This window comes from Rissa tridactyla, chromosome 11 (genome assembly GCF_028500815.1).
Source record: "Rissa tridactyla isolate bRisTri1 chromosome 11, bRisTri1.patW.cur.20221130, whole genome shotgun sequence".
NCBI lineage: Eukaryota > Metazoa > Chordata > Aves > Charadriiformes > Laridae > Rissa > Rissa tridactyla.
The window spans coordinates 8,655,698-8,673,921 of NC_071476.1; the positions used below are offsets into that span (position 1 = coordinate 8,655,698).

The 18,224-nt window shown below is 47.8% G+C and overlaps 1 protein-coding gene across 3 annotated transcripts in view; it reads right to left on the reverse strand.

Moving 5' to 3' along the window:
- Positions 1–3,892: 3,892 nt before the first annotated feature.
- The window catches only part of FNIP1 (folliculin interacting protein 1), a 69,401-nt gene continuing 55,069 nt past the window's right edge, over positions 3,893–18,224 (reverse strand). For all 3 annotated transcript variants that reach the window (XM_054217224.1, XM_054217221.1, XM_054217223.1), the window contains 7 exons: positions 15,997–16,143; positions 13,881–14,050; positions 11,214–12,639; positions 10,680–10,848; positions 8,650–8,847; positions 8,136–8,251; positions 3,893–7,164 (listed from right to left, as the gene is read on the reverse strand). In XM_054217224.1, the coding sequence (XP_054073199.1) occupies positions 7,086–7,164; positions 8,136–8,251; positions 8,650–8,847; positions 10,680–10,848; positions 11,214–12,639; positions 13,881–14,050; positions 15,997–16,143 (2,305 nt within the window). In that variant the 3' untranslated portion in view covers positions 3,893–7,085. The remainder of the gene's footprint in view (positions 7,165–8,135; positions 8,252–8,649; positions 8,848–10,679; positions 10,849–11,213; positions 12,640–13,880; positions 14,051–15,996; positions 16,144–18,224) is intronic.

Here is an 18,224-nt window from a genome sequence, read left to right on the forward strand (position 1 = left end):
TCACCCAGGACCCCCCCAGCCCATGGCCTGAGGCTCCTCTCCCTGCCCAGGGCCCAGCTGGAGATGGGGACAGGCAGAGCAGCTGTGTCACAAGGAACAGGCATCTTATCTCCCATGCTGCTTTTGAAATCCAGGACCAACCTACGGCCCAAATACTTCCTTTGGGATGCTGCGATAAGGAGCTGCCGGCTGGTCCGGGATGCCTCATCGATGCCGTCTGTCAGCGGAGCTCTGGCGTCCTGCCCGGCTCTGCCCAGGAGCCAGGCAGGGTTCCTCGCTCTCGCTGGCGGCTGAGCACCCAGCTGCTGCTCAGACTGCACTGCAAGGCTCTGGTATGGAGCGCTGGGGGAAATCCGGCCTCGGAACACCAGGGAGTGTCTGCGGCAGGACCAGAGGGCCCGAGCCCTGGCATGAGCGAGCCGGGCTGGCCCCACAAACCACCGGGGCCGGTTATTCCACCCCGCGCCCGCCACAGCCTGGATCATGAGGCTCCCGTGGGTGCCAATGGACCAGATCCGCCTGCGCAAGGTGCCCTGACCACAGATCGGCCACACTGGGCATGGCTCAGAGCCGTGGGGGCTGCCACCACGCGTGGGCATTCAGCTGACGTGTGTCAGCGTCATGGCTCGGGGAAGGTGTTGCCGTGTGGTGGCTCTGACTCGTTCACGAGATATGATCTGGTGGCAGAGGTGACCACGTAGGGCCCCCTCTCCGCCAGCAGCGCAGGCGGTGCTGCCCACAAAAACGCTTGTGATGTTCTTCAGGGAACCTCTCCTTCAGCAGTAACATCTCAAAACACAGGACCAGCTACTTACTGTTATCTGCCTTACTTCTACACCTTCTCCTTCTGCACAGTAATTACCGGTGATCACATTCAGAGCTCGCCGTGCCCTGTCGTGGCTGGTTCTCAGGAGCTCAGGCGGTGACTCCCACTGTCGGAGCAGATGTCTTCAGCTCCAGCTGGGAACAAACAGCTGGAACAGGCAGAGGTTTAGAAATCAAATTCTACCGCCGTACAAATATTTTCAGTAATGAAAATAAACAAAGACATGGGAGTAACATGCTCCCTCCTGCTGCTATGCTTCCCAGGAGCTGATGGGCTGTAAGAGGCAAAAGGACCTGCACGAGACCCCAGCGGGTGATGGCTCACAGGAAGCCGTTCTGTTTCCAGAGGCCACACGACATGTCCAGCCATAGACATTGCAGACAACGTTGCCCAGCAGTGGTCCCTTGGGGGAGAGGAGAGACGCAGCACCCCTCCGACACACAGCCCCTCCTGCCGGCTGCTCAGCTGATTCCCATGGGGATCCATGGCTCGTGGGAAGCTCCATGTCTGCTCTTCCTCTGCCAGTCGGGGCAGGCCCTCACACCACCGTACTTCAGTGCTGAGTGAGCTGCGTGTCCCGCAATGACGATGACAGAGCTGGCACGCTGCAGCTGAAACCCGGAGGAAAGATATTTAAGGTGTGAGAAGCTCAACACGACCTGGCGATGTGCGCCGGCAGCCCAGAAACCCCCCGCAGCCTGGGCTGCATCCCCAGCAGCGTGGGCAGCAGGGCGAGGGGGGGATTCTGCCCCTCTGCTCCGCTCTGGGGAGACCCCCCTGCAGGGCTGCCTCCAGCTCTGGGGCGCCAACAGCAGAAGGACACGGAGCTGTTGGAGCGGGGCCAGAGGAGGCCCCGGAGATGCTGGGAGGGCTGGAGCCCCTCTGCTGTGAGGACAGGCTGAGAGAGCTGGGGGGGTTCAGCCTGGAGAAGAGAAGGCTCCGGGGAGACCTTGGAGCCCCTTCCAGTCCCTAAAGGGGCTCCAGGAAAGATGGGCAGGGACCCTGGATCAGCGAGTCCTCATTTTTAACTCCAGCTCACTATTTTTTCATGATAAATGTTTAAGTCACATTTGCAGACAGAGAAGAAAGCGAGAGCGGTTCGGCAGCGAGCAGTTTGGGAGCTCTGCGCCTTTGTGCAGCTGACAGCGACACAGCGAGAGCTGCCTCCCGCCCCGCGGCTCCAGCCATCACCCTGCACTTACTCTGCACTAAGAGCACAGAAAATAATCACCTCCTCTTCTGCAGCCCCCTCCTGGATGAAAGACACCGTGGTACTGGCGTGCCTATGGCTCACTGCCCTGCCTTTGCCCAGGCAAAAGAGAATTCACTTTCCCCTTTGCTTCAGGAAAACTAAGGGAATTGCAGAAAAGGAGTAATAGTACATTTAAAATATTGGCTAGCAAGCGCTGTATCCCAGTCTGGCTGCAGAGTTAAAAAGGAAATAAATTCTGGGCATTAACATCAGAGTTTTCTGGATGCTGCAGTGATTATACTGCGGAATTTACTGCTAACGTAACCGCCTGCCAAACACCCCCCCCAGACACATGATCGCCGGCTCACCTCGCGCGTCCCCTGTCAGGAGGGCACCTCATGACTGTCTACTCTGGTAACACAAAATTCTCTGTCCTCCCTTAGGTGGAAAAACACTGCGGGAAGTCTGACAGCCCGTGGAAAGCAGCGGCGCACACGTGTGCGCCACCAGCATCCCACAGCAGCGTCTCGCTGCCTCTCCTCCGGCGCCGGCTGAGGCCAAGCATCTCCTGCCACAGCCCGGACCTGGTGCTGCCCGCTCCTCCCCTCCAGGGACCACAGGCTCTGCCTTCCGAGTCCATCATGGCACAGGAACTCTAGGCCAAGCAATAAACCCCTATGTTATAATTATTAAAAGGCAATCGATCCTCTATCGATTGTTTTTACATCACCCCACCCTTGCGGAGCATTGAGCCATTTGATGTCAGGCTCCTCGGGCTGGGAACTGACAAGGCGCCATCGGAGCAACTCACCCATTCCCGGCGGGCAGGGAGACTCCCAATGCTGTTACTGCAGCAATCGAAACGCCCGCGAGTCTGCCGAGACGGCTCCATTCCCCCTAGAGATGGGAAAAAAAAAATAGTGGGGTAACAGGTATCTTTTTACAGGAGGGGCCTTGGCAGGTGCAAGCGGAAATCCTCAACAGCCCCGCTCCCAGCCCTCTCCCTGCGCCAGCCCTGGTCCGGCGGCTGCAGGATGGACCCGCGGCCACTTACCTCTGCTCGTCCCTGTCCCTCACCTGCAGCCGGGGCACCTGGGGGAGGCACGTACCGGGAAAGTGAACTAGGAGAAAGCTCATCAAAAATAGAGGATGCAGCGACTTCAGACAAAGGTCTCCATCGTTTGCCAATTACTTATTCCCTCTTCAAGAACACAGGACCTGTATTAATCTCCAAAACCCGTCGTAGGGACGCTCTGCTACATCTTCCCAAGTGAATTCTTTTTACCTGTTGTATGATTATCACTTCACTGTCCTTGACAGCACTGTATCATAATTTGAACTTACATTTAATAAAACCTTACGAAGACTTCTCAGTAACCTTTACTCCTGCGCAGCGACCCAGAGAGACAGAAAAGGGATTGTAATAGGGCAGACGGGCACAAACACGGTAATCTGTAGGAGAGGAATTACAGACACTGCTGGTGTGACAAACGGCTCTGCGGGTGAATTTGGGATGTACGGAGCAGCGCAGGCACCACGGCTCTGTGCATACACTTTTCTCCTCCTGCAAAGTCACGCATCAGCACGGACGGCCAGGGCCACCTTCCTGTCTTCCAATCGCTTTTTTTGGGCCAACGACATTCACAACTGACGGGACAGTAAGTTCAAACACAAATTCCTATTTGAAATGACTAATTCCCTATGAGACCCCAAATGAAATGGCCGCGGCACCCTTGTGTACCAGAATGCACGTCCCAAAAGGGATGGGTGACAGGAGACGCGCAGACATCAACCCTGAGATGGTGACAGTTCATACGGTCACCAACACGCTTGTACTACCAGTACAAAAAATGGACACAAAAAGGTAGCAGAAGTAAATTGACATACTGTATTTATTGCACAAATTTCCCCTAAAATTGGGAACGGTTATTATAATACAAGTGCACATCTTGGGAAATATATACAAAAACAGAAGAGATAACAAGTATGTACATTTTACCCAGCATTTTACAAGTACCACCATCTAAATAATTTAGAGAAAGCAAAAAATTGTCATAAAACATCTATAACAACTAATAGGGAAAACATACGCAAGGTGTAAAATCCTTTCTTTTAAATATTTTTTGTTCTTAGCAGCCCAGTGTTTGCCAATTGCAACAAAACCCAAATTTGCTAATTTGTGTGCCTAGTACATTTAGTTTTCAGCCAGAAAATTTAAGACATGTTAATGGAGATTGGTAATAGTGGAAAAAAGAAATCAAACGTTAGTTTTCTATTCACATAAAACAATCGCGATATACTTTTAAAAAGTCGATGCTATAGTCCTGTAAAAGATCCCTTTTTGTATTATTTAACAAATAGACTCACGTACCACATTGTTCACGTACCCTAAAAGTTAACTTACAGAGTAACTTCCCGTCATACGAGGGTTTTGGTTGGGGTTTCACCACACACTGCTCCAGAGGGTGCCACCGCCGGGTGCCACCGCCCCGGGGGCTCTGCGGGGACCGGCCCTGGCGGGAGGACGAGGAGGAAGCCGCATCTGTGGCTGCTTCGTCCGGGACCGACTGGACACATTGTCACAACGGCGTGAACGGGTTGTGTTAGGCAGGGACAGCCGAGAAAGATGCCACCAAACAACCACCCTTTGCTCCTTCTCAAGTTAATACTAATTTTCAGCTGTGCAAGGGCCTTTCTTGAGAGTCAAATGCGCCTAATAACGGTTAAAGGGAGGAGAACACGGCATTTTCCTGTAAGGATGCATTATAAGCGTGGTCCTGGAGGTGCCAGGACTACGGAGCGGCGCTGCCGGGCTGTTTGGGCTCGTGCTGGGGATGAAGGAACCTCCCCGGAGCAAGGGCAGGAGCTGCTCCCTGGGGACCCTCCACCAGGGCCACAAGGGCAGCCCCCGGCAGTGCCGACAGCGCCCGGTCCCTACCGCACATCTATGTACAATGTTCGGAATCCTAACTATTGGCTATACAATGTATTGTAGCAAAGAGTTAAAAATTCATATTCCGAGCTCAATCCGACATTTCATTAAAAATGCGTTTACACAACTGGGCCCCTACGTTTTGTGCTCATTCCAAAAGCCAGACGTAACGTAACTGTGTGGCAAAGAAAGGACATTTGAAGAATAGGGGGGAAACACATCCTTAGATAGCGTATTAACACAAGTTTCTCCCCTGCAGCAGTCAGCGTTAGATTTTATATACAAAAGAGTTTCAAATGACACTGCTTATATTAACTCCGGTTTACTCCCTGACGGAGACGCAGTCCTGCGTGGAAAGGGCTGTGGGTTTGCCACAGAGGTCTGCCCTGGAGCACAGTCTTCAGTTACACATTTGAAATATTACTGAAAAACCCCTCCGGGTGAAATCCTGGCCCCCGCGAAGGAAGGGAGGAGAGTTTTGTCATTGACAGCGGCGGGGCAGGGATCTCTCCTATTGTCTTCAAGTTTATCAAATGGTTAAAATAGATTCGTATTTAAAATAACTCGGCAAACAACAATAGCAGGCGTGCTATACTATTGAAAAGAAGATTACAGAACGACGTATTTATAGAACTGTTTATAGAGTTCAGCGCCCAAGTGAACGCGTATCTCCTACTTCTGTGGATAATCCATGAACTTCAAAATGAAAACAGAACCTAAAAATCAGCAACATGAATTGGCTGCTAGGACAAATACGCAAAGAAAAGCCTGTAATGAAGTGTCCAGTTAAACTGAGGTAGTAGAGCCTTTGCAAACATAATCCACCTACCACTGCCTATTTACATTACTTACACCAGACTGGGTCCATCAGCTATTCCTACAACTATTGTATATACAAGGAGAAACCAGTGATGGCTGAGGAAAGGAGAAATGCTGAGAATAAAATAAACAACATTTCCTGCTGGTAATTACACAAGTGAGTAGAAAAGGGACGAGAGTCATCTGCATCAAGGGTCTATTTGTCAAAAAATAATTTTGATATTTCTATACTATGGTGTAATCAACGTTCATTTTTTTTTGTAGAATGGTTTTAAAAAATATATCAATTCGTTACCTGAGCAATTAAGGGTAATAGTCTATTTGTTTTTTTTCCCTGATGCTTTGGTACAATTATTTCTAGTTCATTATTTCAATAGCTGACTGACTGCTGTAAAAAGAATAGGATGTTGCGAGAACATTATAGACCATAAAAAAGTTAGAGGTAAGAGTCGTGTCATTCCAGGGACCCCACGGGGAAATTTCAGCCAACTTTCTCTGTGGTTTCTTTTTTTTCCCCGTTAACATTTTGATTACGTTGTGGAAGAAAAGCATCACTTGGTATAAAGCAACATTTAAACATTATAAACATTTAATACTGGTTACAACATCCGGCCCAGAAAGGGAATCTCCATCGCTGGTTTGTCTGTTGGCCTCTTCCTCCCTCCTCCCTGTCCCCCCCCCGGCACCCCTGCTATTCCCTCTCCCCAGGAGAAAGAGCATAAATAAATTTTGGAGCTGAGCGTCATTAATAAGCTTTTTACAAAACAAACCAAACCCCCCCCCCAACCCCTGTTCTTCCTGTGGGAAGTATCCACAATTTGACCATGACATGAAAAAGTAGAAGTTGTTTACAAATCATTGCAGCTTGAGAATTAGAGATCTTAACGAGATCCTAATCAGTGGAAGCCAGTCTGAAGCCAGCTGCTGCGTTCTCTTGTTAAGTTTGTAATTGCCGATAGCATCATCTATTTCTCAAAGCAGTTCTTCCGCACATTTCCCAATATAAATTACAGTCAGCCACTGTGGCAGAAACTGATAAAAAATGCAGATCTTCAGCTTTTGCTAAAATCTCTCCTTTTGTGTGGTTGAAATCTCGGCCTTACTCACTTTTCTTTTTCTTTATCCTTTTTTATAAAAGATCGAGTGGGAGAGGAAAAGTCTCCAACTGTTTGCATACCGTGCAGTCATATATGGAGGTGCTGCAGCTCAACGAGCAGTTTGTTTTAATTGCTTCAAAGAGAAAGGAGCCAGAACAAGTCGTCTTCCACTTTGTTTCCAGAGGGGGAAAGAAGTCAACATCTCTGGCCTCTGGCATTTTAAAGTAGTATCTGGGCAACGTAGGGAGAGTGAGTGCTCGCTACAGCTGCCAGTAAAGGGAGGTCGCTGGATTCAATCCTAGAAGGAAGCAGAAGAGTCACATTTAATCTAAGGCGAAGCGTAGCTGGGCTGAACACGTGCATCAGTCGCCACATTGCCTGCTCAGGCCCCAGCCGTCGTGCTGGGCCTGGGAGATTTTACAGCGCTGAGTGGCAGGACGTCCCTCAAGCAACAGTGAAGCCGAATGCGCTCCCTCCTACCGCAGCGCTGCCACCAGGGAGACGCGCTGCCGCCACCAGACTGTTTCTAACATCACCCCCAGATGTGTCAGCTCGTGCTGAGCGACAGCTCCGCGCTGTCAACGATCCTCAGCTCCTGCCTGCCTGCTTGGGGGTTTTTCCATAGGGCCAACAGACTGGTGAGAAAGTAGATGAAGGGAGGAAAAATAGCAGATTCCTTCCTACCCTCAAAGGGACCAACAGTTGGGGGACAAGGCGCAGGAGCAGAGGACCAGGCTAAACTGCTTCTGCAGCTGCCGAGGAAGCGCTGGCACTGGGCTCACCGCGCTGCAGCTGCTCCCCATCTCCAGCTCCACAGGCGCTCCGTGTGCCCTCCTGCTCCCCCGGTACTCCTCTGCACGGAACACCATTCAGAGCCGTCCTATAAACACCCCTGAAATAGCTCCTCTGCCCGTGCCCCACACCCCCCAGGGAGGAACTATGTGCCTTAAATGACACAGAGGGTGTTTTCTGCCATGTAGGGAAAGTCAACGCGGAGGAATCAGGTGCCCCACATTGTTCAGTGGTGACTGACCAACTAAGGACGGAGCCTGACAAGCTCTGGGGTGCTGAGCCCACCTTCCTGCCCGGAGGGAAGAGAGAAAGGCTGGGGGATCCTGGGGATCAAGCAATGGCAAAGGAGAAGCCTGCAGCTGCGGGTGATTTACGCCACACCACGGTTCCAGTCCCATTTAGGAATCCGTTTCGCTGTGCTTAGCACAAGGCCAGGCAGAGGATGTGGCACCGCTCGGAGAAAGGGAGGGATCGTACCCCAGCACCATGCCCAGCTCCTTGACGTGAACTCTCATCTGGCCCTTGAGATACTCGGACAGCATCTTGCTTTTGAAATACAGCTCCTGCAGCCGATCTTCCAGGTGCATAACACACTAGAAAGCAAAGGGGGTTGTGTCAGGGAGAAGACAGTGCTACGTCCAAACCGCGCCCGGCCTCAAAGCAAAACAGCACAGACCCCACTTCTACTGCCTTCTCCGTGGCCGTGCCCAGGTGAATAGTTAGTAAGATACTGGCAAATTTTATTTCACTGGCAAGACTCTCACTTTTGAGCAGAAGCCTTCGATTGCATGTTAAATCTGAATTAATAAGACAGCTGTCTTGATTAGAGCGCAGCAGTTAAATGGACAGCTCAAAAAGCTACATCAGGGAATGCCCTGGCTACTAAAACTGGGGCTACAGATAAGCTAGGCAGAACTTTACACCCTCTTCAACTTACAAAGTGAAAGGATGCTTTAAAAACATCGCCCTCTCGATTATCATTCATACTTACAAAGTTTGGAGATAAATTATGCTTGTAAAGCTGAAGAGTGGAATGAAGCAGGTTGGAGACGAGGCTGGAGACTAACACTTCTTTTCCGAGCTTATTATCAATCATTCGTCTCTGGCTACTGGCCACTTGCACCGTCCATTTGTCCGTGTCTGCAATAATGCAGACGGCTTCTGCAATCGGTTCATCCAGAACAGGATGCTAGAAACAAAAAAAGAATAGCAGAACCCTGAGAATGACAAAGGACAACGGTCTTTTCACAAAACGTCATCCTCCTGGATAGCAGGGAGAGCGTCCCAGGCACCGCTTCATCTAAAATACAGTAACATGTGCCAAGAACTGCATTCCATCTATTAAAAACACTGTTTTTAACTGTTTAAGGACAGTTGCTTCTTTTCTTTCATTTCCTTCTAGGTTTGAAAGTGTGTCCTTGGCTGACAATTAAATCATTTGATATTTTATATAAAGAGTTCTGATGTATCTAAAGTATATTCTAACTGAAAGTACCAAAACCCCAACTTGCTGTTCAACATGGCTGCGTTCACGAGGCCGGTTTTATTCCCAGTTGTCACTGGCTTCCCTTTACGGCAGGGCCAGCAGAGGGAGTCAGGACCCAAGCCTGCGCCCAGCTCCTCCTTTCCTTCCCAGCAGCGTTTCACCTCCCGTCCAAAGCCATGGAGGTGGTAAAAAGGGAGTGTATTTGGAACCCCACTGTCCGCCCCAATACATTTCTGGGGCTGGACTGTTAGGAAGCACCTCCTTCCTTCACTCAGGACTAGGCTGCAGGTATTATTTTACTTGAAGATAAGCATTTAAAATCTTGCTTCCTCCTTTTGTATCGTCTCCATCTTTGACTTCTGCGATTGAGGTTGAAGCCTGCTGATGGACACGCACCGCTATCGGCTTATATTTCACACATGTGTTTCATAGCAGCAGCTACCTCACACTGCTGCCTCTGCTGCCTGAAGTTCAGTTACGTTTCACAAATGGCTGAAACCACAATGGCTTAAAACAGCCCCCAGAACAGCCGCGCAGGGAGCGAAACTGCCCCCCAGGGCTGGGCACAAGGGAAGGGGACGGTAACGCGGGGAATGGCCGCAGCAGGTGGCCGTGCCACCTGTGTAAGGTGTGATGCACGTCGTTACCTCGAGAGGTGTAGACGAAGGGGCATTTCGGAGGCTCCCAGGGGAGCGCTAAGCAAAGCAGACTGATGCTACCAGTCTGTGGGCGGGTCCTTCCCCAATCCCTTGGGAATAAACTGGAGGGGAGCGGAATCCCGCTGTTCAGTGCCAGCCTGCTTTCCGCTCCTCTCCTGGTGACTACAAAAGGGGTAGGAAATTCCCCACTTCCCAGTCACGCCTCAGTTCATCTACGAAAAAGCTTCTGTGGAGAAGAGATTTCCAGCATGAGATGCGTGAGTCCCCTTTCTCCCCTTCGCCTTTTCTGATGAAGCCGGCACTACTGGACACTTTGACTACAATCCTAAAAAAGGAGTAATGTCCCCAAAATACTGAGTGTTCCTGATGGCTTCACCGCAGAGGACACATTCTGCCCCACAAGCGGCAGCAGGTTGGTTAGATGCGCGCCAGAAGAGGAGGGAGCAAAGGCAGCTTCTGCACAACCGCTGCGGCCAGACTCCGTGCCCGGGAGGAGATGCCCAGCACCCTCGGCATTTGGTCTCGTTTAACATCGTTCCATCCTGTGGGCACACGACAACCATCAGCAGGCTGCCATGTCTGCAGGAGATGATGATTTCTCTGTGGCTTAGCAGAGAGATCCATCTTCTCAAGGGCACAAGCCTCTCTGCTGGCTTCAGCGGGAGCCTCAGTTTTTGTGCTCCAGATTTGTAGTGAAATAACCACATTTTTCAGATACGTTAATTGAGAGAGGAGAAAAAATTGGTGACCTGGGACTGAAGAAACCTGAAGAGAGCTGTGACAGTAAATATTTCCACTTCCAGCAGGTTTGTATATTCAAAAACATTTGCCCTTCCCTACTGTGACAAATACATTTACCAAATATAGCTTAATTACCTGCACAGCATGAGACAAATCTGACACCAAACAGTGCCTCAGCTTTTCATCGCTTCCTATTCCTTGCAAAACAAAGTCGGGGACATAAGATGAACAGTAGCCACCTAGTAAGGATCTTCCAAAATTGGCAATACTGGGCTGGACAGAGTTCACTTCCACTAATTTTGACCTGCAGGAAAGGCACAGCAAAGAGATGTACAATAGGAAACAGCAAATTCAGCCTACAGACAGATTGCATTCTCACATCTGTCGCATCTCTTCTAACTTTCATTCAAGCATTTTTTAAAAAGAAAGAGTTTAAAGTCAGCTTTTGCAGTCAGACCACTGTGGAAGAAACAGAGATGAGCCAAGATCGCAACGCACAATTAATATTTTTTTCCAGACCACTGATCTCTCTATATTCTTTTACAACCAGCAAGCTCAAGAGACACTTTTCCAACCACCGATGCCAAGTTAGGCTACATTCCTCCAAACATGTGACATAAGAAGAGGCTCTATCTTTTTTAGGCTCTCTTACTGCTGAACGGCACTTACCCAGGGAAAGGAATCTCATATTCTTCTGCCCAGTCTTCTTGCTCTCCTCCGTAATAGTTACCGCTTGGTCTAGTTAGATCATGACCTGTATCCTCACTTTCACTGTCACCCAGGGCACTATCTGAACTCTCATTTCTTGGAATGTCCCAGTCAATTCCCGGGGCGACTTTTTTCTCTACGTTTTCTCTGTCCCCATGGGGGACGCGAATAGAGATGTTCTCTCTTTGGTCCTGCTCATTAAAGCAGTTTTTGTAGGTCTCTTGTCGAACAGAGTCCATGAATTTACAAAATTCACTAGGTGGTTTGTTAGTCTTTGTACACAGCTTTTTAGGAAACTCTAAACTACTGTTGTGAGCAAGAAGGTCTGTAGCTGCTTGCCCTGGAATATCATCAATAGTCCGGGTTTCAATTGAACTGTCATCAGTAAAATATTCGTCAAACAGACTCATGCTTTCAGCATTGTATGGATTTGGATTCCAGCCCTGATGCTCACTAGCAACTTGAGGAAAGGGTTCGGCTGTCCCACAGTCTCTATTTTGGTCCTCAACAGTTTGTTTAGCTTCACAGTTCTGATCAGCAGACACTCCTTCCTCTGTTGCTGGTGGGCTGTGATGCCGAGCAATTTGTTCCGCTACTGCCTGACTTCTGAGTTCGATGTCTGAATCAGGAGACATGGAATCTCCGATAAGGAAAGTCACCTTTGTCTGAGCTTCAGCAGCACTGCAAGGAAACGCATCGCAGAAGAGCTTATCCGGCGGCTTCTTCTCCACAGCAATGCCGGGTGACCTTGTTACACTGACTGCCTGGTTGCCCGATTCCAGAGAGTCTTCGCTCCTCCACACATTTGCTGTTGGCTCCAAACCAGATTCCGTCACTCCACGTTTTTCTGGTGAAGCTGACCCTGTGCACACCACGGTCTCTAGTTTTGTGTCCAGGCAGGGTCTCGGTTGCTTACCATCGACAGCATCTTCCTGGCAATCGTCAGGAACAATAGTTCTGTTCTCATCTGAAGAAGTTTCCAGCTCTACCTTAGGAGTGTTTTGAGCATCTTCTCTCTCTTGCTGTGAAACACCTTCTATGTTTTGTGCAAGGGAAATCGGACATTTGCAATATTTACAGCTACAGTTAGGAGTTCTCATTTCTTCAGACTCCGTCGGGAGCAAGTTGCCCCTGTTCTTGTGCATTGTCACAAGCACATACTCCGATTCTTCTACTTCTCCTTTCTCCAGCGTGGTAGTTATAACAGTTCCAGGCATGACAATGGCTTCATCTTCCCCATTTTCTAGAAGATGCGTCTCTTGAAGCTCAGAGCATCTGATGAAGTAAGTAAGGAAATAAAGCAATCTCTGTACCAGGTCATGCCTTTTGCCAACCACAACTGTTTTTGCTAATCTCACAGGTGATCCAATAGCCCCATACAGGTCACCTGGAATAGGAAACAAAACTGACAATTATTTTGCATCTTTAAAACAAACTATTCTTCTAACAGACAATTGTTGTGGATGGTTTTCAAAGGCCATGTCTACAACAGAAAAATACTAAAGCAGAAGAGTGAAGACAGCTATGCTAGTAATTCTATTTTCAATACAGAGAATCCCAAAGATGCTGTTGGTATCGTATGTAAGGTGACACGCTGGTCAGGGAGACATGTGATCTCACACATTAGGGAGTATTCGCAACACCTAACTTCAGTGCCTAGTTTTGGAGGCTCTTCTCCTGGGTTCCTTATATAGCCATGGGACAGAGGAGGCATCTACTCTGAATTACCCTGGACAGTCTGGAAACTGGGTGAACTTTTACCCACCAAGAGAAAGCTGTAAGGAGAAACAAACCTATGCCAAGAACGAGGGCAAAAAGGGACAGTAGCGGGTGCATAGTTGAGGCCAGCCTTCTTCTCTTCCCTCCCCTTGAGCTCTACTATGGGTTGGATGGGTTGTCCTGACTGTATTCCAGATTCACCTGAGGAAGTGCCTGTGCATGTGGCCAGACTCACCTCAGCAGACCCCTTGAGTCCCATGAGCTCTGAAATCTTGTCTTCTTGCCAAGTCCCTGGCCATTCCTGTCTATACCAGAATAGGGCAACCTTGCAAGACTTTCCTTTCCCTTCCCTAATCAAATTCCCTGAGAGTTTGTGTACGGAGCAGGACAATCTGAGCAGAGTAAGAAGCTCATCTCCTGTTCCCTACTTAGCAATTAGAAGAGAGCTACTCAATCGACTGGGCTTTGAGACCTTCCCCAGGGGGTCGCCTCATCATGATTTCCTGTACTGTGTCGCTTCTTTGCCTGTTGTATGGAGAGTATGTTCATTTCTTATCAAAAGATGAATTTTCTTGATTTGCTCTTTCCAGAGCCAGGCTTAGTGATAGCAGCATCCCAAAAAATAAAAATTTATTTTCCTTATAGAGGACCTTAAGAGACCTGCCACAGATGACTAAAGAAGGCTTTACTTCTTGGCTGCCATTTTATAATTGATTAATGCCTTGAGAAATTACAACACACATAAAAAAAATACAGCAACCACCTCTAAGCTTGAAATACACACTTTTGTCTCATTTTGAATAAAAAAAAAATAATCTGGGGGGGAAGTAACAAGCATCCATAAAAACCACCATGCACATATCCATTGATGTAGAGCTGTTGGATGGTTTAGAACTGTTTGTCACATACCGAGCTGTGCCCACAGTGGGTTGTACGGATGAGTTTTGGCCAGCATGTCCACACTCTGGGAAGAATGCTTTTCCAGGAAGATTCTTATAGGCGGCTGCCCATTCGGCATGACGGTAGGGACCCAGGCCAAGTGGTTAGTCAGGACTGCAGTCAGTAAAGCTGGTAAAAACCTGAAAGCAAAACGTTCAACATTGTTTTTTTCCAAGTACACACTCAGGATGTTAAACTGACAGCAGTTCTACAGTCTGTATGGATCAAGGATTACAGAAACAACCAAAGTCGGCAGAGATAATCCCTTCAGTCTCGGCTCTCTGGGGAAAGAAGGGAAGGCTGTACCCTCCCTCCCGCCCTGCAAAGCTCTTTCTTAGAACACACATTTAAAGTAAAATGCAAAATTTTAAACTTGTGGCATCTCAGTTCCTCTGTTTGGCAATAATTATGAGACTTCCTATTTTGCAAGCTTTATGTTGTAAAACACCTCAAAACGAACTTTGTTTCCTGCAAGAAAAGACTGGCAACGTGTGGCCTCTGTACTCCAAGAGGGATATCCCAAACCCTTAAGATCTGTAACTATTAATGAAAAGGAAGGCAATTGCTGCCAAACCTGTATAACAGTTAGTTGCAGTGTTCTTTCATAGAACTGTTAAGCAATTTAAGCATATATGGTTGCTCCTTTTCAAAAATAAAAACGCCCAAAGTTCTGTAGCTCAGCTGGAAGGGCTGCGTCCTTACACTGGCAAAACAGTTTTCACTAGCTAAGCAAGCGAGGTGAAAAAACCTTTCTGAAAATTGTTAACTATCTGATTTATTGCTGTTTCTGCTCCGTGGAGGGAAGCCTTTCCTTCCCAGACCCCTTGCCTGGCAGGAGGAGCATGCAGAAGCACAGCCCAAGAGCCGCCTGCACGCCGACAGATGGTGCTGGCGACTCAGGTGCGCGGCGAGGAGAAGAGTCAAACGGCACAGAGCCTCAAAATAATGCTATCTTAATAGTTTACAAGCATCAGGAACCCTACAGTTTACATTTAGCCCCGCTACCTCACTAGAGACAGCTAAAGGAGGAAAGGAGACTTAAAACTGGATTGAAAACGAGGATATGGGGCTTGATTTTCCTCTTGCTTCCATCAGTGTACATCTTACTATATTTCAAATAAAGCAAGCAAACAAACCCAAACAAATGACCATTTAAATGTAACTAAGATGCACAGGGCTCAGAATGGCAAGGACCAAAGGGGCTAATCCCAGGAAAAAGCTTCCACTAAGAAAATACATTTGAACCCCCTCAAAAGTCCCTATGGTTTCTCCCATTGCTCTGCGGCAGGAGAAGGGGGACCACGCTGACCAGTAATTGTCACCCTCCCATCTGCAGGAGGGAAAAGGTGACAAAGTTGGTGGTAAAGCTGGAAGATGGTGAGCAGCAGCCCCTTCCCCACCCTGCAGAGAGCAGCTTCCCCGGAGCGAACAGCTGGTCTCTCAGTGCCATTCCCACTCAAACTTCACATGTTTGTGCTCGTTTTAGGACTTCAGTGGAGCCAAGCGCTTTAAAAACTTCCCCTATTCATGCCCTGGGGAAAGAGGATGAAGTGTTGACAAACGAGTAAATTTATCAGATTCTCCTGAGTTTATCAAGAACATTCTTAGTTTTTAACAACCGCTCAGGGCTTTGTCCTGAGGACAGAAAGGTGAGTACTAATGAAGCACACCGTTTCCTTAGTGGCATTTTACAGAAGTCAAGTTTAAGAGCAATTTGCGGTCAGACAGTATTACAGCCATGGCTCTTACTGAATGTCTAACCTTGCTCATCATATGATAACTGATTTTGAAAGGTAGATTAATGCATTTCGTAAGGTATGTTCACCCCCTTCCAGACATACACACCCATCACGCGCTTCCTATGGACATGTTTCAAATGTTTAGCCTCTACCAAGATTTAGAGGATTGTGGAGAAGCAGACGTTTAATAAGATACTTTCTTATTTCTTTTTTGTTTTACAAAGAAGGTATTTAGTATGGTCTTTTGATTATTTGATTACCCGGATTTTAAAAACCGATTCAAAAATTGGCTTGAAATGCAACGGCATGAACACATAATGTAATTGAAAAACTAAAATCCACCATACTGGTTTTTAGAAGCGTTTTCCATCAAGAAAGTGAACTCCTTCATGAAGCGATGGCAAAGCTGGTTCTTTTCTGGTGTCCCTGACATCATAGTAAGCCAGACAGGCTCTCCAATCCGTGGCATCGTGTAGAGATTGCAAATAGTTGTTCTAGGAAAAAAAATAAATCCAGAAGAGTAAATAAAATAACCAAAGGCAGAGATCCCGATTCACAGAGTTTAATGCAACATTTAGTTCCAGCTGTCATTTCTATCAGAAACAAAATTTCTCTCATCAACCATTACCTAAACCGTGTTGTTCATTAAATAGTATGAATTCACCCGTCCACCTCGGCAGGTTACGGTTCTTCATGCGTGTGCCTGAACTCAGCCCAAGCACAGCAACATTCACTGTCAAAAGTCAAGAGCTGCCCTCTTCCGAATGCAGAAGAAATGAATGATGTTTGTTTGTTGTTGTTATCTCCCTGCTTTCTCTCCAGTTTGTTCAAAACATGTAAATGCTCCATAGTTCTGCTTGGGGCAAGTTTACGTGTATCTGACTTATAAAAATACCTTAACTTCCTCCTTGTTTTAAAAAAATTGATGTATCTCCAGGTCAAACCCACCAAAGTGTGGATTTGTCGAGCAGGGGACCAGGTTACTTCTTTAGCTTTAAATACAGTATGAGAATCAAAGTTACCCCACGGTTTCCAGTATTATGCACCTACCCACATCTTTTTTGAATTTACAGAGGACAGTAAATGTACAAGTAAAACTTTGGCTTTGCAGTAAAACACCAGATCAAAACCCTTCAGATTACTGTTAAATTCCTCTAAAATTATAGCTTTGTTTTGAAGTACAATGCCTACATTATGACACTATGGGGACAAGTATTTTTATCACAGTAAAAATGTAGCCTGAAAAACAACCAAAACAAGACAGGAAATGACTGATCAATTCAGGTTTCTCCTCACCTAATGCACTACTTTTTCTAGAAGAGATATTTTTGGTTTACAAGACAAAGATTTACATTATCCCATTATCCCTGGTACCACCCCTGATTTATAAAGATCTTCTCTGGATATGTTGCTCTAAAAATTTATAGTCATTTCCAGAAGCAAAGCAATGGCCGTGCGCGCCAGGCAGGCAAACACACTCCAGCAGCAGCTGCCAAATCTTCCGTGGTTTAGTGTTTAAAGTGAAACTCCCAAGGAATTGAGAGCAGCAGAGCAGCACACAACGGCACCCCTACAAGGGGCACTCGGGGGGGGGAAGGAATTATTCCCTAGTTATTTGGCAGAGAAGAAAGCAGATGTAGCGTGACAAGACCAGAGCAGCTCCCCAAAGGGCAGCAAAGGTGACCGTGCGCCATACGAAGTTACCGGGACTGCTCAAGAAGAAAGGGGTGAGGGGGGCAGTGGCATTTTCCGCTTTATTTTTTTTCTACTGGTTTTCATTAAATACAAAATCCATCCTGTGTGTTCATAACAGTCAAAATCAACCCTGTCTTCCTCAAAGGTTAGATTTCCAGCCACTCCATTGCCACGGGCACAATGGGAAAGCCAGAAAACAGTCAATGGGCTGGAGAGGGGGAAAAATCAAGTTACCAGACCCACAGGGTTGCTGTTTGCTGGGTCAGTGCAGAGCAGCCTCGGAGCTGCTCTTCGTTAACCCTCTGCTGCCGGTCTCTCTTGGGAGGACAGCACGGACTGGTTCCAAACCCGGGCACAACAGTCCTGCCAGGGTGGCCGTGAGTGGGGCACGCAGCCGGGGGAGCCCAGCACAGCCGCTCGGTGGGGGAACTGGAGGGTCTCCAGCAGCACAGCAGTCTTGGGGCACTGGGAATTCATGCCTCACCAGTAGGGAGCTGGGACTAGAGGTGGGATCATTAAGGGAAAGCTTTCTGTTCACAGCCCATTAACTGGAGTGGATGTTAAAGAGGCCCAAAGAAAGGGAGAAACCCCAAGTCCAGGGACTTCAAAGCTCCATGAGTTTCAAAGCTCAAAACAAGTATCAAAATTTACCCCCCCCAACACAGCTGACCTTAGAAGCTGAAGATAAATCAAACAACTTAACGTAAAATACAGCTCATTTCTCCTTCCTATGCAAACTAACCCAAGCTAAACCTCCTGCAGCTCGGCTGTTTTGAAAAAAGAAACTACTTCTATACTAAAACCAACATATTAAAATATTTGTTTTCGTTGAAAAGATAGACCGAGTCTTGTGATTCGTTATTTACTATTCTGGTAACCC